This window comes from Clupea harengus, chromosome 7 (assembly GCF_900700415.2).
Source record: "Clupea harengus chromosome 7, Ch_v2.0.2, whole genome shotgun sequence".
Classification (NCBI taxonomy): domain Eukaryota; kingdom Metazoa; phylum Chordata; class Actinopteri; order Clupeiformes; family Clupeidae; genus Clupea; species Clupea harengus.
This window is the reverse complement of record NC_045158.1, coordinates 13,349,870-13,372,695: the sequence shown is the minus strand read 5'-3', so window position 1 is coordinate 13,372,695 and position 22,826 is coordinate 13,349,870. Positions and strand designations below refer to the sequence as shown.

Here is a 22,826-nt window from a genome sequence, read left to right as displayed (position 1 = left end):
AAAAGACTGGATACATATATGTGACATAAATATGGAAGTGATGTTTTGATCAGACTATAAACTACAGTAGCAGTCGCAAAAGAAAAAAAAAAGGCAAATAGCTTGGATGGGACCTCATAATACATACATGAGCATTGCGGATATGATTTATTATTAAATCAAGTGATCCGTCGCTAGCCCAGTGGGGCAGCATAAGGTTGGAGACAATTGCTCCAGATGACTCGCTAACCTTTTTCTCTCCTCTGTGAATGGCAGCTCAACCTGCAGCTGAACCCCGCTGAGCCTTTATTTAGCTTCTATACGCTCCGAGCCCAGCGTGGCATCTACATTGTGTTAACCACTAGAGGGGTCTAGAGCTATACCAGTGCAGAGAAGAGAAGAGGGGAGAGGAGAGGAGATGAGGGGACATCCTCCAGCCTATTAGACTCTGCCAATAGGGGTGTGAGTGTCTGTGTGTGTCTGTATGTGCATGCATCTTCTTTTCACTCAAGGGAAACTAAAGGGCACCCATTAAAGGCGAGGTCCGTGATTCTAATCCAGTACACTTTTTTGTCAAATTCAGTAAATATCTCCTCACAGTCCTCTAGCTGTGCACTCAAAAGATCTCAGGTATTCATACACAGTCCTGGCTCTGTGAATGACAAACAATCACGAACAATTCCTGCCAATCAAAATGTTTCTACAGGAGCACAGAATGTGGAGGAGGAATTTGATTGGCTCTTTAGTTCAAATATCAACAATCTTCTACCAGAATCGCAGGCTCTGCCTTTAAAGCTAGACCCATATCGCTTTGGGTTTAGACAGTGAAAAACAGCCTGGGCTTTTTCAATCAGTATCAGATAATACTCAGAAAACCCAGCACATTGCATAGGGTTTTAACTAGTGCTGTCAGTTTAACGCGTTATTAACGGCGTTAACGCAAACCCATTTTAACGCCGTTAATTTTTTTATCGCGAGATTAACGCGATTTTTTTAATATAATTTTTTTTTAAGATTAACGTTCTTTTTGGCCTCGCAAACTGTGTAGTAGGCTAACGTTACGGTTTGAGTGAATGGTGAGCGCGATACGGCGAAATGGATGATAAAAAAGCTTCTGAATGGAAAGTTTACTTTTAAAAGTTGTGTTGTGCAAAAGAAGCAAGCTTCACTGTTGTGTGAAAATGTCAACAGGCAGCTGGCTGAAAGCAAAGAAGTAGTAAGCTTACCTTTTATTGTTAACCTAACTGTTACGGTTCATTGTTTCTGAAATAAGAGGCCTGACTGCTATGTTCCCAGCAAACTTGAAAAAAAGAAAATATTAAGCCATGGTTTAACTGCACGATAGGCTGAGTCCTTGTTTACCTGAAATGTGCACTTTATAATTTTATTTTGTACCGCCCTGTTTGGCAATGTTGGTTTTCAATAAAATAAAACATTTGCATAAAGCAAGCCAATCCACTTTTCCATGTTGATAAGGGCATTAAAATAAAAATAAAATGATGGAAAAAATTAATAAACGAAGGGACATTTAGAATAGATACAAATTTGCGATTAATCACGATTAATTTTGAGTTAACTATGACATAAATGCGATTAATCGCGATTAAATATTTTAATCGTTTGACAGCACTAGTTTTAACAGATCTTGCCATCCTCTGATCTAGAGGGGAAATATCAATGATTCAAGAGGGCCTTCTGCTTCTCCTTAAACATGCTCCCACACTGGGCCCAGACACTGTGTGAACAGGTGGCCCTCAGGAGCCCAGCACAAGCATGTCACAGGGGGTCTCAAACTCCTCTCTGTGTGGGCCATGAGAGAACCGTCCTTGAAGAGGGGCCCACCATGGTATGTGTGTGTGTCTGATATGTGTGCGTGCATTTGTATGCTTGTGTGTCCGGTTTGTGTGTGTGATGTCTCACACTTATGTCTCAGTGTGTGTTTTTTTTTTCTATGGGTGAAGCGCGGGTGTTCTGGATTTACAAGCCCTCCTCTCACAACACAGCTTCTATTTTCTGCCGCCTCTGGTCATTTACAGCGGTGGTGGAAGTGTCACGTCAGGATCTGCCCCCCCCCCCTCCCCTTTTATCCCCCCCAACACTGTCAGTTTGAGATGGATGCCAGGCTGTGACATTGCCCGGCTCAAAATCCCTTGCTTACACGCAGGTTCACACACAGACGGACAGAGGCACATAAATATACAAGGGCATGCACACGCACAGGTCTCACACACACAACACAAACACATGCTTGGACACGCACGCAACACATAGACATAGGCACACCTGCACTCTCTCACACACATACACAGACATCCATGTGCACACACACTCACACATGCAAAGATAGGCAGGCACACACACAGACACACACGCACACACATACCACTGCTGTACTGTCATTTGGATCTGTGTCCTCTAGCAGACATCAGACTCACCCACTGAATTTTTAGCTGCACATCTAAGTATATTATGCAAGTGTCATCAGCACCTACTGTACATACAGTTGGAAGCGCACACACACACACACACACAGAGTGACATTCACAAACATGGACTAAGACATCAGATCAGAGCCTTCAGAGACACATATGCGTAAACACACCACACACTATCCAAAAGGATTTGTGATATCCCTTTGTAATTACAGTGCAAAGCTCATTGGGATGTGGCCAAGTATTTTTATCTCATCTCCAGCACCATGCGTGTGTGTGTATGTTTGTGAATGTGTGTGTGTGTGTCTGGCATGAATTGATGCTCAACTGCCGAACTTGCTTATTGATATATGGTGCTATCTATATCTCTCTCAATGTGTGTGTGTGTGTGTTTGTTTGTTCTGTCATTCTCTGTAAACATTTTGATTTTGTGTGTGTGTGTGCGTTTTTGTGTTTGTGCTAAGCCATAAATGTGGATTTGCACATTCCCTTGTTTGCACTATGTGTGTGTGTGTGTGTGTGTGTGTGTGTGTGTGTGTGTGTGTGTGTGTGTGTGTGTGTGTGTGTGTGTGTGTGTGTGTGTGTGTGTGTGTTCATAGTAAAGTGTGCAATGTTTGTGATTGTTTGCTCCTGAATGTGTTTGATCCTGAGATCTCCTCTGAGTCTGTATCCTCTGAAGACGCTCCCTGGAATGGCTGAAGCTCAATCTCTAACACGAGAGAGGAGGAGAGAGGAAGAGAGAGGGAGAGAGAGAGAGAGAGGAAGAGAGAGGGGAAGAGAGAGAGAGAGAGAGAGAGATGAAGAGAGAGGTAGAGAGAGGAAGAGAGGTAGAGAGAGGAAGAGAGAGGGAGAGAGCGGAAGAGAGTAAGAGAGAGAGAGAGAGAGAGAGAGAGAGAGGGAGAGAGAGAGAGAGGCTGACTGAGAGAAAGATACCAGTGGTAACAGTGAGTTGAGAAATGCATAGATGATGGAGTCAGAGATGGAGATGATGAAACAGAAGCTGTAATGAGAGACAGGAGATCAGCTTGGTGGGAGCTTTGTGTCTGCTGGTTATGGCAGGTGGCATGACATCTCTCTTTTCCTCGTCTCTCTCTCTCTCTCTCTCTCTCTCTCTCTCTCTGTGGTTCTCACAGCTGAGCTGTTATCAGAGGCAGATCGCCTTACTGGAGCACAACCCCCCGAGCGGACCAGGTCCCCCCCCCCGTACCCCAGCTTCCCCCCGTCACTTCCCATTAGGGCTCTGCCTGTGCCTCTAGTGTTTATGCGCTGCATGCGGTAACCGCCGCCTCAGACACATTCCCTGCAGGGCGAGCGTGTCTCTCTTTCTCCCCCCCCCCCCCCCCCCCCCCCCCCCGTCTCTGTCACTCTTGCAAACCTCCACCACCACCTTTATCTTGTTTCTCCAATCTCGACTAGTGAGTAAGTCTAGTGAGTTTGATAGTTTCTGTATCTTGATGATATTTGATGTTGATGTTTTAGAGGGTAGCACAATTTTTCTATCTTTCCACCAGAGGAGGGAAATTAACTGTGTACAAATAACGGTTCTTCATGTGTATGCACATATAGGGTGGAGAAACACATAAATGAACATTGTAAACAGGTTGTAGCTGCCCTCATGTTTGTGTTTGGGTCGGCTGGGGTGGGGTGGGTCTTGGTGGTGAGTTGTTTGGACAGGCCCTTGGCAGACAGCAATGGTCAACTGCACTGCTTTAGTGACCGCATGACTGGGCAGACCTTTCAAGCGAGCCGCGAATGGGTCACCATCGATTAGCGGGGCTCTGTGGCTTGACTAACGAGCCCGTGGACGGTTGGGAAACACAATCAGCATTGAGTGAGTGCTCCCTCTGCCACAATTTGTCATAGGTCGCCTCTGTGGCCCCTCCCCGTCTGCGGCCCCTATGAACAGGGAGGAGCAGGAGGTGCAGGAGGAGGAGGAGACAGGGGGATGAAGTTCTTGGAGAGAGACTTTGAAGTGTTTTTATTTTTGAGGGGCAGTACAATGGGCTGAGCTGCTTTTGATATCCAATGAGACTTTTAAGTGTTTTTATTCTCTCCAGCACAAGAGTGGAATCTGCCGTCGCCTTCTACACACAGACATTGATCACTTTTGTCGCCCGACAGGTTCTTGTTTTCCTGAGTCAGGGACACGGGGACTATTTTTGGATTGTTTGTTCCTTTTGCTACTGTGATGAGCTTCAACAAACAGTTCCTCAGAATGCAAACCGAAAAAACTGTTCAAAAGCCCCCCCCCCCAAGCACCACACATCTGTTAAGTTATAGTCACTTCACAGCTGGAGGTGAATTTCTTAAAACAGGAACTGCAACTTTTCAGAGGACACCTGTCCAACCCGATCCAAAATTATCCACATTTAATTTACACTCAGGACAGAAATCAACCAGACCACTGTTCACATCATCCCCAACTCGCCTAACAAATTACCCTGATGTCTCAACCAAATAAAAAAAACTACTACTTTTGAGACATTTTGTGTCTGACGTCAAGCGCCAGTGAGAATGTCCCCCCAGGCTGGGTTAGGCTGTGAGCTAACACACGTGTTCTGTTATAGGGACCAGAGATCAGATTTGTTGATTGGCAGCTGCTCCTTGGACAGCTTTCACTGGAAGAGCGAACCCTCGTCCCTCTACCTATCCAACACACGCCGGTCACTGCCCTCTTTTGCACACCTTTGGCAGGTATTTTCTGTTTTATTTCTTTTTTAATTATGACTCTTTGGTTGTGGTTGTTTACATGTGTTGAACTTAATTTGTATGATTTGCTGCTTTTGGTTGTTGTTTGTTTTGATTTCTTATTTCTCAGTGTTGGGTTCTATGATTTGGTGTCTCCAATATTCAAAACAGCTTTATGTTTATTGTTCACTTTGTTAAGTTCTTAGTGTTATCATTATTAGTCTAATTATGAATGTATTATCATGTATAGTAATTCAGAATAAAATGATGCGGGTATGGCCTCTATATTGAGTGTGAGTGAAAGGTTTGCCTGTCATGGGAAATACTCTCTTGATGCACATTATACCTATAGCCATAGTGTGAAGTTTACAGCATTAAGTAGTTCCGTGTGGTTGTGTCAGATGCACAACACCAGGGGCTTTCGTATGCTTTTTTTTTGCTCTTCTGCAAAATGCGTACTTTGAACTCTTTGAATGTCATCAGTACAACCATCAGATTTTGCACAGATAAAAGGTTAACCACCTTCAAACATTATTTCAAGTTGGGATATGTGACTAAATGCCCACAAAACACTAGCAAAGCTGGACTGCAATAAGTGTTTCCATCAGACACAGGCAAGGCTCAAACATAAGGTCCATGGATGCATGTTTTTGCTGACTCACTCGTTTTTCCCTGTTTGTTGTTGCCACACACATTCCAATTCATCTGAGTGTGGAACAAGAGCATGATGCAGCTTTAAAGCAATATCAGTAATTATACTGTTTAGTGTTGTGTGTGATTCCGTCAGTGTTTTTCTTCAACAGTATTAAGCCTGTCACTTCAAATATAACAAGCCCTCTGTCCTTCATACAACACATGTATATCTCACTATTGTCTGTCTTAGGGACTGTACGATTGCTTGAATTCATTTGTTGTCTGGATAGATCCTTAGACTCAAACAGGGTGAAGAATACAAGGTCGTATTTGTATCACAAGCTCCTGCTCTGTCTCTGGGTTTCTTTGTGAATCCACCCTAAGCTCATTTATCCTCCCACAGATTGAGGAACATGGCCAGAATGTACAGTGGGTCTCAGTAGTGTCAGAGGACCCGGGAAGAGTTATCTTTTTCTGGATAGGCTAGGTTATTCTGAGAGTTACACAACTGAGAGACTGTACTTGTGTACTGAAATGCAGTGTCATGGTTTATTGCAGAAATTATGACTATTTAATACAATGGATAGCGTTGGACAACATAAGCACGCTTATTAGAGCAATTTCATTCTTAATCAGTTCATAAAAATGCATGATCTCAAATTTACATCAAAGACTTTTGTGCTGAGTGTTGAAGACTAGGTGTTAATCTCACCTGACCCCTGCTATTGGATGTGAGCGTGGTTGCACTCTCCCAGTCGTCTGAGCTGGGATGCCACGGCACTGCAGCACAAGAGCCGTGTGCCCACGCCCAGTGCGAAGGTCCCCCCTACAGCGTTGGCGCGTCCATCTTTAATTCTGCTGCTGAATTGCTCTTTCTCACCGCACCTGGCATTTCCCAGTCAGGGGATCCATCGCTCTGATTTATGCACTAGCCCTGAGGGAGCCTCGCTGAGGAGATCGTAGGGGTGACCTTCATCCATCGATCTGCTCCTCTTCCTCCCCTTTTAATGTGCAGCTTCCTTTTCTTTCTCTTTTTTTTCTTTTAACCCCAGTCACTTACGTGCCCAGAATCACCATGATAAACAGGGGCTGCCCATTCATCTCCGAAATGACACCTGATCATCCTAGTCACTCCAATTAGCAATGTGATCCATGTGTGAAAAGTACTGGGTTAATTATGCATGCTTTTCTACCCTTGGAAAGGGAAACGGTCCATGTCCAGAATTCAGGCATTTTTCTACCCATTGCGTGTATAAGGTTAGAAAGAGTTTTTTCCCCCAGGTTTGGTGATGCATAACGTCAACATCTTTAAATCATTCCGGTGTCAAAGTGGAGTTTTCAGAGCATGGGGTCCAAGGTGGGAGTATGGGGGATATGAAATGTAGGGCCCCTGTGATCCAGGAATTCATGACTGGATTTATGTAGATGCCGATCCTGGAACTCCCATTTCCCACTAGTGCCATTCTCTGTGGATGGAGAGGGGGACTTATTAGTCCAACATGCACTTGGACCAGGCCAGGCCAGGCCGAGGGGGAATGGGCAAATCATACAGCTGAAATGTATATGAGCAGCTACTTAAGCAGATTAAAATACAGAATTGAAAACCTCATATGGAGATTTGAGCCCAAGGTGATCCCTGTGGGATTAAGTATGCTAACCCTCCCTCTAGTGTTTTAAAATAGTATTGCATGCAGGTGCAAGTGTCCTGCTTTGCAGGTCAGTCACACTTCGGAGAAGTTTATTGGTGTTCCAGAAGCCTAGAAAAATGCTGACCATATCAGATGTCAAGTTAATAGTGTCAAACTGTGATGGAAACGGGGACAGAAGTGGACAGTGGCCTAAATAAGGAAATATGTTTGAAAGGCTTCCGCTATTTCCATCCCAGCCAAGTCCCCGTCTCAAGCACATCACTAATTTATTGCTCGCCCATGGCCGCGTAGTGTAGAGGGTGCAACCTCCCCCTGTCTCTGTCGATGCATATTTCAGCAGCAATAGGCAGTTACATTTGATGTTTTATCCATGCCCATGGGAATGTTTACCCTGCTGTAAGCCATTATAAATAGACTGAAAAAAAGTCCTGAGAGGCCATCAAAGTCCTCTGATGAGAGGGCACTTAATTGAAGACTACATGCCATTGTTCTAATTGCAAGGTCATGACAGTGGCATTGAAAATACATCCACTGAACCGGAAGAATGTAAGGCTATTGTTTTACATCTGTGGCAGCGATTTAAAATACATTTGGTGCATTCATTTTATCAGAGGTGTGTGTTTATCACCTTATTAGCATAATTCTCTCCCCTCTCAGTCCCCTTTCACTTGTATACGGGCATGCACACACAACACACACGCACATGCACACAGACGCACACACACACACACACACACAGACACACACACACACACACACACACACACACACACACTATTTTTTAAATTCCCTCTCCATCCCGTCTATTTAACTTCCCCGGTTGTCTCACGGCTCTCTCTCTCTTCAGTCTCTCTTTGGTCTTTAGTCTCGTGTCGTGCAGATGTGCACGCCCCTCTCAGGGCTGTTTAGATGGAGGACAAGGAGGAGGCGTCGCTAACTGCGTGCCCAGCATCTCCTTCCCCACCTCAAGGGATCGAGCCCCGGCTTTTAATTCACCTTCCCTCATTAGCATCCAGCGAGACGTCTCAGATCGGTAAAGCCTTTGAGTGTGAACAAAAGGAAGCTGCAATAAATCAAAGACTGCGCCAAGCATACATTTAATTGTCAAAATGAGCATGCATGTTATTGCTTTTATTTAATTTGCCCAAGCTTTACCTCTGTGTCCTCTGTGTTGTGTTGCATGGACTGAATGAGTCATAATAACGATTGAATTTGAGAAGACATCTTTTTTTAAATGTCTGGTGTGCATCTCTTCCATAGGGTCCTGATATGCAGATTAGGCTAAAAAAGGTTGTCTTAATTTTGATGAAGTTTCATGTCTCACCATCGTATATTCAGACAAAGTGCCTAAATATGGGTCTTAGTCATGATTGGAAATGAGTCATAATCATCTTAATTTACCACTTTTACATGAAGGCATCCCTAATCAGGTTAAAGTGCAGTAATTTTCTGTCCTTACATTAAATATATATGTTTAGATTAAATGGCTATATTGGTATCATCTTGGAGTGAATTTGTGTTAATTTATTTATCTATATTTTGGGGGGTGACTACTGCATGCAGACAGAGATTTTTCATATTCACAAAAAGCCTCTAGGTGTCTCAAAAACACAGGCTGATAACATCAGAATGAACTGGTGAAGAGCACCAGGAAAGGGCAACAGATCCTTTAACTGCATTAAACCTGAACTACAGCATTTCAGCCATATTGACACTGAGGCCACATTAGTAAAGTTATGTCTTGTTAATAAGTTCAGGGTGACACACTCTCTCTTACACTCTCATACACGCTTACACAAAAACACACACCCATGCACACACCAACACACAGACACACATGTTTTTATACACACACACACTATCTACATGTGTACACGTGTGAAACTTCTCTCTGACAATATCCTAAGCGTGCCAGCTACTGAGCAATGACTCAGAGAGAAAGAGAGAGAGAAAAAGAGAGAGAGAGAGAGAGAGAGAGAACATGGCACAGACACATATAGTTGCTGTTGTTTTAGCTAAACTGCCACGTTGGGGCACCACCCTTGTAACATTAATCAGATGGGATTGTGACCTCATGCACAAAGGAGGTTAGCATCTTACAAAAGAGTACTGTTAGTCTGCGCTTGTGGTCGAGACTGGCATAAGTGGACACTGTGGGTTCTGTGATGCTGGTCCATGAAGTCATGCCCAGTGCTACCCACGGAGAGAAGGATAGAAAGAGACAGACAGGGTTGCCTATTTTGTGTAAAATGTGCAGCCAGTTCACTGTGTACTTTGAGGTACCATAAATAATATCTGGCTGTGAGGTTTAATTAAGTGTTGTGAAACATGTGGTTAGGGGCTGTATGCATGGGTTCTCATCGTTTTTTTCCCCACTGAATTATTTATTGCTGTCTGCACATCTGCTGGTATCTAGAACATCATGCATCATGTTCACCTTACAGGCAGTCCATTTCATTTTTGTGGTTATTGATGTGGTGTCAGTCACTATGTCTTCATCTGACGAAAAGTGGAAAAAGGACATTTATTTTATTGCACTTTTGCACATTGTTGGACACACTGTGTAATAATAATAATAATAATAATAATAAAATGTATTTGTATAGCACCTTTCATACAAAACAATGCAGCTCAAAGTGCTTAATGCAGCTCAAAGTGCTTAAAGTGTAGCACAACTTAATTCGATACAAAGGGGGTAATACATATTACAACTTGTTTGAGCCCTATCATTTTATTAATGATTATACATTATTATAGAACATCATTTGTATATACTCCAAATCCTGTTTGATAGAAGGTTTACCACAGATGTCACTCGACTAGAATCTTGCATCTCTGAAAAGTTGGTGGTAGCTTCCTAATTACATTTTCTGTCTCTTGGTCGTTCAAAGTGGTGGTGTGTCTGTTGAAAATTACATCATTTTCAGATAAATAATAACAAAACGAACCGCAACAATGTATTTGTTTTCTGAAGAAATTACAGAGAACAGTTAAATCACTTTATCCAAACTGGAATAGTCCATTCATTTTGTAGGGGGTTTAGCCTAAGTTTATAGCCGATTTCAAGTAAACATTCTGCAATATAACGGCCAGAATTCGTCGGAAAACATATATAATTTATGGACATTAATATATTTTTGATACCGGGGAAAATCTGTACTTTAAAAAAAAAAAAAACATTTGTTTTGCTGACTTCATGTCACGCCCTGTCCGACATTGGTATGTTCATAAAGTAGGTTGGCTTGCTTGAAAGTCTCTCATGGTAGAAAAAAAAATGTTTCCCTTGAGCTGCCTCTGGTCTCATCGACTGCGGTATGCCGAAGAATTTTGAGTCAGAAAGATTTATTTAAGGACCACTGTCAACCGCCATGCTTGGATTCAGCCAGTGATTTCTAGATACGCCTATTCTTCACAAGAGACACTTCACCTGAAAGCACAGGATGCCAGTCAAGGGAGGAGGAAGAGTGGCTTATTCAAGTAAAAACGAAAATGCCATAGTAAGTATGATACTTCAGAAAGCCTGGGATATCTCACGTATGCATGCACGGTCTCTTATAGCTGTTTTCGCTTAAACATCTAGCCTTTCCCTGATATGCGGAATAGTAGCGGTAGTATCTTTCACACCGTAGCGAACTGTGAATGATTAACATTACATTTCTATGTAGGGGGAATGCGGAGTGAGGCATGGGACGGCTAGTGGAATTTTGGGACATGTAGCCTAATTCACCTGTTGAGCTGAAAATATCCTTGTTGTCAAAATACTCTCTCATAGACTGTCTTACGCAGTAGGCTACAATAGACTACGTGTTTTTACTTGACTGGGATCTTGTTCGGCTTCAAGGCATCTCGTAGGCTAGATGTGAAGTAGAGTGAACAATTGCGACAAACTCCTATGCGGGCAGTCCAGTCTTGACTGGACTTGAAATTGTTCAATTGTACAAAAGGGGTTTTACCTTCTGACATTTTAAGAACGTACACATGGACTCTCTCGTAAGCGGAGTTATGAAAGGAAAAGGGGCAATCTACACTGTTCATATTTAAGCCTTGTAATGAAATACCGCACAGATTTGATTTTTTGATTAAATATGTTGTAGTCTGTTTTATTTTGTGTAGATTCTATAGGTTTTATTTGGCTGGACATTTGATAAGCTTGTAGGACTTCGCTGGTGATTTGAGTAGGAGCCACGGGATGTTCGAAAGTTAGCTAACGGCTTTTTTACTTGTTTTGACTGATTTCTCGGGAAATTTCAACAGATTTCCTCCTTCCGTCGGATTCTTATCTTGACGCTGTTTTGGGGTGGTCAGTGTTGAATTTGTTAGACTTCTGAGACACTCCACAGGCACACTAAAAAGTGCGTGTGTAGTGTACACAGCCCGAGGGCTGTCATTTTGCTTATTATGACCTGTCTGGTTTGACTCAGCATGGGTGCAGTAACCCGGATTACTAGACCTCATTATTTGGAGGTGTAGTGGAGCTTGTGCAAAGCTTGGGTGAGGCGGGTCAGATGATCACGTTGACCTGCCGCTTTGGGATCCTCCTTTGGGTCGAGGCCAGACGTCGTAACGGTCATTCACAGATGTGTGGTTAGTGTCCCTTTAAAGGTATCGCCTCTAAAGCACATCATGTAGCCACTTTACTGAGCTCTTCTAAATTCCAGCTAGGTTACCCACCTGATTCCCAGAATACAAAACTGTAAAACATAGATTAAATGCATGGGGTATTTGGGTTGAAGGGGGTCATGTAGGTTGTAGTTTAGGGTAGTGACTAAGGTAACATCACTATTACTGTGCCCCCCTGCATTAGCACTAGCAGGGAAGGTGGGGTTGCATTTGGGTAGCCAGAAGGTTTGGGGGTAGGGTATGTCTGTCTGTGTGTGTGGAGCTCATGGGCAGTTATAATCTCTATGTGCCCCCAGAATGGCTTTGCTTTCCCGCCTTAACTACTAGTTCTGTACGTAATCCGGCCACTCTTATGACCATGGCTTAACTCTGTTTCTTCTATGATTTCTTTGTTTCTGTACATGGTGATTCAGTGGAAGCCTTAACTGGAGCAGTAAACAGACGTCTTAGGATGTACGGTCTGTTATTGGGCACAGGGTGTTACAAGAGGATATCAGACTAATAATACTGATCAGCAGCAATCATCTACACTGCTGTATGATAATCTTTCTGCATCTCTAATATCCTCTTTTGTTGTTGCCTGTCTTTGTATGTGGGTAGACAGACGACCCAATGACACTGCGTGGTTATTATATTTAGCACTTCCTGTAACAGCTGTGTTAATACTGTCAGCACAGAAAAAAAAAATCACTTAACATTGTGTACTGGATTATGTACTTCCAGTTGTTACAGTAGCGAGCTATGCCACTTCCCTTTACAAATTCCTCTTTGAAGCCCCATATTAGTTTGTCTCTAATGGATTGAGCAAGTTGTCACTTTACATGCCACTGAATCTGAAAGGGTGTGTGTGTGTGTGTGTGTGTGTGTGTGTGTGTGTGTGTGTGTGTGTGTGTGTGTGTGTGTGTGTGCATGTGCGTGGATCCACCAGAAGGTGTCCTTGACCTCATGCACTCAGGATAAGCAACCGTTGTTATTGTGATATTACATGTAATTGCTACGTATGTGTAGGAACTGTGTTTCTCACTTCTTTCCAGGGATAAAATCACAGCTGCGAGATTGTGACGGACATCACAAGATATTTTATCTTGTCCTAAATTTACATTGGCAGGATTGTAAGGACTACATACATGCTCTGTAACAATTAATGGGGCATGTCTTATGGGACAAAAGCAGTCCAGTTGGCCAAAAAAAAGGGAAAGAAGTTTTATTGGATATTCTAAATCTACAGTTAATTATCTCTAAAAGAAGGGGATATGTGTTGAGTTTGGTGCAGCCAATCCAGACAAATTAGTGAAAATGTATAATGCATCATCAGTTTAACAGAAAATGAAGTTCAGAGAAAACTTTGTGATTGTAAATTGAAATTAAGAATTTACCAGTCAGCTCTTCCCCGACCATGGTATGTGTAATTGTTTACTATTTGTAAGCCTCTTTTTGTCAGTGTTTCATGACTGTTCTGAGTGAATAGTCATGAGGAGCTCTTGAAGAGGTAAACAGCTATACCAAACATGATGTGGTCAGACCCAGGAAATCAGAAACATTTGCTCTCATTTGTCTGACAGCAACAAATATTAACTTCCTTGACAAAACTTAAACACTGACATTTGTTGGACCTAGAAAGTCATATGTCTAGGTCATATTAATACAGGTTCTATAGTGTAATATTTTGGATATGGATAGATTATAGGTTAAGGTATGTATTTACGTCACAATGAGAAAAATGGTATGGCGCAATGGTAATGGTAATGCCCTTGCCGTTTCAAATCCCTTTATCTCGGAATGAACATTTGTTGTGACACGCCCATGTTCATGTTTCCATGAACCTAATTTAAATCCCATTATAAAGTTGTTATTACCATCTCTTTATTGTGTATGGTCTCTTCAATATAAGAAGGCCACTACATGTGTTTTCTATCAGGATAGGGGATATAGTATGTTGATATGAATATATAACATCTGATCTTGTTACTTGTTGTTTTACTTTACTTGTACTTTACTAAGATTGAAACATTTGCCTCGGTTAACTTCCCATATTAAACCTCTCGTCTTGCACAGGAGGGGAGGGCTCTTCACTTCAGCTGTAATTCCATGTAATTGTTTTTTTTTTTTTTAGTATCCTGATCGCGAGCCCTTTGTCTATTTTTGTATCCTAGTTGTCATGCCAGGGGATACTTGCTTCCTGAGCATGGTCCTCCTTTATTAGGAGAGCACCAGACACCAGATAATTTAGTTTACCCTTAGTGCAAACCTTGCCAAGAAGAGGTTGTCTTTATTTAAGGGAATTGGTAAATAATGTTGGTTTGCTTTTTCATGGAGGGACATGAGGTTTTTGGCCAAAAAGTAGGTTGAAAGTTGGCTTAAGTGTAAACAGCACTGATTTGTGAGGTGAATGCCAACACGTCTGTTACAGCAGTTCAGTCACATGACGAAAGTTGTTTTTTCCTTCCTGGGCTATGAGTAATAAGAAAAGTCTTATCTTCAGGATGGGGAACATTTACAGATAACTTCCTTTGCAGCTATGCTTGCTTTCTTGCCCACACCCACACAGAGTTCACAGAGTTGTCAAATCGGAGAGCAGTCAGTCCTAGGACTGTGTAGAGGCCCGCGGATCAAAGAACAGCATATCTGAGGAACTTCAAGTCCAGGTTGTGACGTCTTTCCATTGCTGTTTTTTAAAGGTTGTTCTCATGAGGTCAGTCAAATGTTGACACAAACTTTAAACAAGCCTGTCTTTGTAAGTGTTTCACTCTTATTGTGCGCTGTTTATTGTGGGTAGCATCTTGAAGTTGTGAGATTGATATTTTTAGCATCTGGCAGTTCAGGGAGAAAACATTAATTAGTTTCGGGCTATTGGTCTCAAATATTGGTGCGGTTTGCATCACTGTATTTCATTATGTTTGTTTTATTTTGAAAATGGAGGGTAAATTAGTTGTCGTCCAAATTGCGCAGCAAAAAAAATTATAAGTTTCTTGAAAGTAAAGCCTTTTAATTTCCCTCGGGAATCAATTTCATTATCAGTGGATTTTCATCTCATAACAAATGATGGCAGTAGCATACCGCTTAACCCAAAGCCAAAGTCTCACCATTTATTTGAATACAGTGGATGCCGTTGCACCAATTATGCGGGGGGAAAAACAACACATAGTCCGTTGCTTATTAATATCCTCCTTCTTGTAAGTGTTTTTTCTGTCAAAGGATCATCCAGTTGCACATTGTATTTACTCATGAACACACTGAGTGAGCAGCTTCCTCTGAAGGTCTGTCAGAACAATAGACGGATCCCAACCAGTTGATGGCACGGGTGATAGACTATTTGAGGGAGGGGTCAGTGGTAAAGGAGGACATTTGGAGGCTCAGTTCCTCACTGATCAAAGCAAACATCTCTGCTAATCAGAGTCGGTTTGGAGCCTTCGTTGATGGAATTTCTTGATTGCGTTGCAATCCCCCTGAAGCTGAAGGGAGGGCAGAAGCAAAGATAAATATAATAATAATGTCCGGGAAATGTGCTCGTCAAGACATAAGTGGATCCAGTATGACAGAGTAGACAGTTGTGAGTCATTATTTTTAGAATGGCCAAAACATCTTACTCTCCTTCTCCCTCTGTTTTCCTCTCTCTCTCTCTCTCTCTCTCTCTGTTTATTTATCCTTCTAACCAGTCAGTAGATCCCTTCTCTCTCTCACACATGTATACACAATGAAAGTTTGGGACCCTACAGACCACAGTGCCTCCAGAATGCCATGCATTTGAATAAGGCGAGCTGCTTGCCAATTAGTCTCTCTATGCCATCATGTCAGGGGTTTGAATAAGAGCAGTGACGTGGTGACCCAAGCGAGGGCAAGCTCTGGGGGAGTTGGGAATGGGTGGGGGAATAAAAGAACTGTTTATGCCCCGGCACCGAGACAGCACCAGTCAAAGACATGCATTGTTTACTCATACAAAACCAACTTGGGAAAAACAGACAAAAAATAGACAGTGGGTGACAACAATACAGCCGTGGCATAGAGTGGTCTAGTCAGGAGAAGCTCTGGAGGGCTTTAAGTGACTGTGGCTGTGTGTGTGTGAGTGAGTGTGAGTGTGTGAGCAGACAGAATAATGCGGCCTATTAATAACCTCCTCTCTAGAAAGAACAGGCGTAAATTTGCAGATGCGCCATTAAAAATAGCAACTCATTTTCCTTATTTCCTGAAAAAAAAGCTGTGATGTGCGTACCTTTTAAGTTCAGAAGGCTGATGGCCCATAGTGGGAAGTGGACTGTGTTTAAGTAGAGATGCTAGATTATGGGGTAATGATCCTGGGAATTAGGCTCCAGTAAAAGAGTATCAGGGAGGACATGAGAGGGTAGATGACATCCTTGTCTGATGTACCAGAGGCCTTCACTCCATTCTCCTGTGGTAGCTACTGGCTATGGATGATGGCTTCCACAGATAGCATTCTACTGTGCATTATCCTTGGGCTTGAAGGAAGAATGTAATATTTGGATTTGGTAATGTTGCACTTAAATACAAAATTAGGGATGCACGATACCACTTTTTTACAAACCGATACGAGTACGAGTAATTTTTATTTGTGTACTTGCCGATACCGAGTACCGATACCGATACTTCTTAGATTTGGTCTCCATGAAAGTGCAATTAATTTGGAGGCAGATTTTATTTTATCCTCTGCAGATTATGTCAAGCCTATAGTACAAAATTAACAGAAGGCTATCCCAAGCCAAAAATAAACAGAGCTTTCTGGTTTTAACACACAAAAAAAACCTTCAAACAGACAATATCATCACATTAGACAAAATGCAAATATAACCAGATAAAGGCAATTCAATTTGCTGCATAGTTAACAACACAGTCTACTTAACAAAAAGTGAACAGAACTATTACTGGATTAGCACAAGAGCACATTTCAGTTACAAAAGTATCAGAAGAATCTCCTGCTCAAGTACACAAACAATCACTTAACCTATGTGGCACAGTCTTTCTCTCTACCTCTCTCTCTCTCTGTGTGTGCGTGCGCGGTTTTTCTTTTGCAAGACGTCAGTTAAGATTGTTTGCTTCGGTCTTGCGCCACTAGCATCAAACTCTGTGCTCTGAACTCTGTGTACTTAGCACTATGGTGCGTCTTCAGATGTTTAATCAAATTGCTTGTGTTAAACAGAGTACTTTCCTTTCCGCCCCTCGACACCGTAGCAGTGCAGATCTTACACTGTGCCTTACTCCTGTCGTCGTCATTTATCTTAAAATGAGCCCAAATCGCCGTTAAGGCAGCACAACGGAATTGCTAATCGCTAACGAGATGCTAGCAGCTAAATTTAGCGAAACCTGTATACTGAAATACTTTGACACTATGACAAACTTTCCTAACACAGTCAAACATCAAGCAAATGCAACACAAGACGGCAAATAAGCTACTTACTAGTCTGGCAGAGAATGGTAGGACAGGTAGGACAATAAATCACATTTTGTGTCAGCATAGCCCGCCAGTTTGATGCAGTGAAATACTGATGAGTGGTATCGGTGCTTGGTATCGGCAATTCAACAACGAGTACGAGTATTTTAACGAAGTATCGGCACCGATACTGGTATCGGTATCGGTGCATCCCTATACAAAATTCCTGACTTCAGGACAGCTGCATGCCTAGTTATATGGAGATGCATAAAACACAGGCTGGATTTGAAAACTCTGTTTTGTTTTTCTCCCTGGCCAAATGAGTCTGCACTCTCACAGCAGACTCAAATTGTGCACAAATTGAGCTCCTTCTGTGTTTTGATCCTTTCCTGTTATTTATTAATTCGCCCAAATCTCCCAGGGTCACTTTCCAACTCTTTGAAGACAGTCTGTTTTGGATGAGCGTGTCCCAGCGCGCTGGCTTGCATTTAACCATGTTCAATATTCAAAGTGTGCATATTTTTGGGAGGCAGGCAGTGAGTGGCCTCCTGTTGCGTAGGTCAGGGGAGGGACAGAGAGGGGGAGAGGCTTCTGTGTCTGCATATTACCTTTCAGCCCTCAGGTGGGAAGAGCCCTGATTGGCAGGCCGACAGCCACAGAGCACTGTGGGACGGCCTTCTCCCCCTCTGGCTGCTGCATTCTATCACAATGCAAAGCATTGTGGGAGAAATGCAGGTGTAGATGTAATCTTCAGCACCAGTCAGTCTATTTAGGTTTCACTCCCACTCTTTCTCTCTCTCTCTCTCTGTCTCTCGCTCTCTTTATCTGCGGTCCTCTTGTTGGAACAAATTATACTGGGGATCGCTTTCATCTCAGTTTTCATAGGCAACTTGCAGCAAGAATGCTGATCTCCTGAGAAACAGTGGCGACTCGTGCACGTTGACAAAGCGTTAATTTACATGTTGCCTGTGTAAACAGCAGAGCCCTGCGCAGGAGGCTCGGAATGGCCATACGCTTCCAAAGACAGGTAAGCCCGACAGCGGATCTTTATTTGGCAGCAAGAGTGATGAGGAGAGATCAATAGCTGAGGATTCCCACTGAAACTCTTGGCCTCTGGCCTTTTTAGTTGTCATGGCCGGGTGCTGTAAGGGAATGCCTTGTTTTGCTCCAGGCTTGACCTGACAAAAAGACACTGTCTCACCTGTGGGGGTTTGAAGGACTAGTAGTTGATCAGCCATGCGTAGAGTGTTTGACCTTGACATAGTCCTGTTAAGACGCACGGGGTGAAGTTAAGTAAATATCCCATTTTTTCCACACTTTATGTGATTTCTGCTTTTAAACACATAGTTCAGAACTGGTTCAGTACTAAAGACAAGTTAGAAAAACTGATGTGAGAGCAAAAGAAGATTTCCCCAGTTTTCCCCAGAGACGGCACTGGATGGGTCGAGTATAGCCACTGACCTCATTATCTGCGAGAAAAAGAGGGTGAAGCATAAACAGCGAGCAAAACTTCCCCCTGTACAGTGCTGCCCAGGCTGCTGGAATGCTGTTTTTTTTTTTAGCATTGGTCTGTGTGCGTCCTGTCTCTTTGCATGAGGCAGTGGGAGCTTTGATCTGATTCCTAGAAGGATGTTGATGCCTTGAGGAATGTACTGAGGCATAGCATGGAGAAGATAAAAGCAATAATATTCTGAATGTTGTTTTGATTGATGAAAAGGCTTTAACTGTTTTTAACACACACACACACACCACACCACGCACACGCACACGCACACACACACACACACACACACACACACACACACATCCGGAAAAGAAAATGTCAACACTGTTTTGAGTGACTTGATGGGCCCTAATAGAGCTTGTGAGCATGTGAGCTACATGTGTAGGACGAAAGCTTTTGTGGGAAACGGCATATTCATCTGTGAGTGTGCTGTTGTATTTTTGTCTTTTGAGCAAATCATATCAGCAGGAATTATGCCTTGTGCTATGACAAGCCACTTATCATTTGTTTGGTTCAAGTCCAACAGACATCAGTTATTTATATACAATATAGTGGAAAATTAAGTGAAGAGGTTAGGGTATCCTAATTTTTTGTATTTTTTTTAACTAGCTGTATATGTGCTCATCAAAGCAGTTTCTTGCAAAATAAGTGACTCACAATGATTTCATAATTTTCAAGACACAGATAATATTTTATATCCAGTTTGAAGTGAATAATCCAAAATGGCGAATAAACCAAGCAAATATTGATGTTTTTTTAAGTTGTATTTTACATAAAAACAGCTTTATGTGATTGGTGCCTCTCATTCAAGGAACATTACTGAGCCTGCTGTGAAATGTCAACTTACATGTTAGTTTTAGTAGCCTGTGTTAGCAACAAAACCTAATTTACTGAACGGTGAAAACAAAACAAGTATCTTACGGAATTATCCCATCTGTAAAATACAATAAAAACTTTTATATTTTTATTTTTTTTATTACCAAATGAATGTGTCCTAGTAATCCAAATAGCTTTACCCCTTCTTTGTTGCGTATAAGAACCTACAGAGTGCGTCTATGAAATTAGGGCCCGATCAGTGGAATGCTTTTGTTTATGACTTTTATTGAAAGGTTTTGAAAGCAGGTTAGCTATTAATACTTTACATATGTAGTGAACTGCAAAACATTCATAGCTTCTTTTCCCAGAAAGATACACTGAACTTTTTTCAAGCTTAAGGCCTTATTTAGCTATTGTTTTTTTTCTGCCTTTTGTCTAGAAATGAAAGCATGACCTATTTCTCAAAATACTGGGGGCTACTTCCACCGTGTGAGCGATAAATGATGTTGCTGTCTGTCTGCCGTGGTCATACCCTCAGTGTGAGATGTGTTCTCATGATGAGCTCTCACATGCCACAGTGTAAAGAATGTGCCTGTCGCCTGTGTTCATGGGAAAGAGACTCCACATTCATGTATGTGTGTGTGTTTTTCTTTCTAATCTCTATTCTCCACAGGCCTTTAAACTCCCATTCACACGAATGACGGTGTGAAAAATGCTAATGACAGTCACACACTCACAATGAGCGATGTATTGTGTCCTGGTGTAATGTAAAGAGAGCACAGAGAAAGCTGTGTGTGGAAGTGTGGAAAGAGGGTTCACAGGCAAGGGCAGGCTGGTCTCCATGTTATAACAAGGGCGGGGTGCTGTGTGTGTGTGTGTGTGGGGGGGGGGGGTGTAGGTCAGCGGGGCATGGGTTTGGCATATCGATAGGTCAGGAGGGAACTCCCATATATCACTGCTGGTGGCACGTAAGCAATTTGATCAGGCCGGCGAAACCCCAGCCCCTGACTGCAAGCCCCAACTGCTCTGGAATGCCCTAAATATAACGCCACGCCTTACACTCGCATCCCACTTGCAGCTCTGCTTTCACAATCTTCATCATATTTCCACCCGAAATATTCAGTACGCATTGATACCCCAGCATAACACGCAAAATGAATGCAGGATATTTCATACCTACATATCCATACAAGCCTACATTTATATTCATGCTTTTAATAGTTCTACTTTCTGTAATGGTTATGGATGACGTGACAATGCGTTTGAGTGATGATATGGTCATTTCCTCTCCCGCTTCCATCCCTAGTACATTCTCTTCCTTGGCATGCATGTCTTGTTCCAAGCCCTCAGCATGCTGTTCACACCTATGACAGGTGCGGCTGGTTGATAATGGCTGCCTGGCCGCCCGTAGTTGGTCATGTTTGGCCACAGAGTAATGCCTGCCTGCGTCTCCAAGGTGTCTTGGATGTCATCATCGAGCCCATTAGATTCTCCTGCCTGACAGTGTTGGCACACTCAGCTCTTAGGACAGAGTGATGTCAGAGTGTGTTTATGTGTGTGTGTGTGTATTTGTGTGTGTGATATATGCTGATGAAATATCGACTGTGACAGTTAGGAGTCCAGTAGTAATTCTCCAAGGGTTGGAGACTCATGAGACGGGCGTGGCGCCTCAGTCAGTCAACATGTCCCCACTGCGCTCAGTGTCCCCCCCCCCCCCCATCCTAAAACCACCCCCATGCCCTGGCCTTCCCCTCCTTTGATGTCAGGGTTAATCTCTCCCATCTCTTCCTGTGATACACTTACTGTAGAATGAAAACAACAAAACAGTCCACATTCTCAGCATTTTTGGCATATTACATTACAGTATATACTTCGCAGATTGGTGACTCCAAAGGAACAAACAGTGATGCAAGTAGGGTAAATGGTCCGTGTATTTTTAAATGTGTAGGTCTTTTACTGCTGTAACTGAACTGTCGACATCGCTATCATGCCAATTGTATGGGAAGGGACCACCTGGTTGACTTCAAGGACTCGCTACACTAAAAGTATACAACGCTAAAAGAATACAAGCAAGAAAAATCCCAGCCCCTTTGTTAAGACCTCCGGCTAAAGCCACTCCTAAACGCACTGTCTAACTACTGCTAGAGGACGAGTCCAGAAAGAGAGAGCGTTGGGGAGTGAAGCACAGCTAATCGTTGTCATCGCTAACTATATCCAACTACCTTATGTCTCATACACATGTCTCATTCTCATTCTCACAACTACAAAAGCACATAAATAAACTCCATCAACATTTTTGTAAAACATCCCGTTCAGTCAATATAGACTAACATAAGATAAATGCCCTCAAACGACACTACACAACATAACTCCTCTCAAACTACAAGGCAAACACCCACGAGCATGTACACAGATAGATAATATAAAAGGTATGTGTAAACATAGCTACATAGTCTAATAGCTTACACCTACAGCATAGCTAATGTGAGCGTTGGGCTAAAACATAAGGTGGCTACATACGTAGCTAGCTACGTTGGCTGCATATTCCGGTCACACACAATGAGTACACATGCAGAGTACCCGCGGGAATGTAGGCCAGCCAATCATTTAATTTGGACCATGAAAAGAGACATGTTTTAAAAATAGCTACATTTGGGACACATTTAAGATCTGGTGGTTTGTTCCAGTTGCATTCAGCATAACAACTAAATGCTGCTTCCCCAAGTTTAGTTTGGACTCTGGACTCTTCTAGCTTAAACATATCAGATGTTCTCTGGGCTTAAACCATTCAGTGATTTATAGACTAGTAGCAGCACTAAAAAATATATTCTGTAATTAACTTGAAGCTAGTGTAAAGACGCAGCAATTTAGCAGCAGTTTACCTGGAGGATGTACATGCTAATCCGATCAATTTAAGAGTTTGAGGCGATTCTTTGAGGAGAATCGGCATACATTGTGTTAGAAAACTCTGGAAAAAAAACCTCCTTACACAAAATGTGGGACCTGGTACACAAATATTGATACATTTGGCCCCACATGGTCAAAAGTGAGTTTTAAACCTACTTCCTTTTTCAACCACCCTGTACAGTTTCTTCACGGATGAGGAATAAGTTCTTTCTAGA

General features: G+C 42.5%; 1 protein-coding gene across 9 annotated transcripts in view; it reads left to right on the top strand.

The window, feature by feature from the left end:
- The window catches only part of LOC105901228 (tight junction protein ZO-2), an 82,547-nt gene that overhangs the window by 16,921 nt on the left and 42,800 nt on the right, over positions 1-22,826 (top strand). For 4 of the 9 annotated variants that reach the window (XM_031570579.2, XM_031570572.2, XM_031570574.2 and 1 more), the window contains exon 2: positions 4,979-5,105. The exons of 1 other annotated variant lie outside the window; for it this stretch is intronic. Coding sequence is in view for 5 of the 8 variants with exons in the window: in XM_031570572.2 (XP_031426432.1) it covers positions 4,979-5,105 (127 nt within the window). In the remaining 3 variants the exon portion in view is untranslated. Of the gene's footprint in view, positions 1-4,978; positions 5,106-10,038; positions 10,879-12,866; positions 14,694-17,546; positions 18,412-22,826 lie in introns of those variants that run through there. 4 more of the 9 variants (XM_031570577.2, XM_031570581.2, XM_031570582.2 and 1 more) reach the window with 4 other exon arrangements.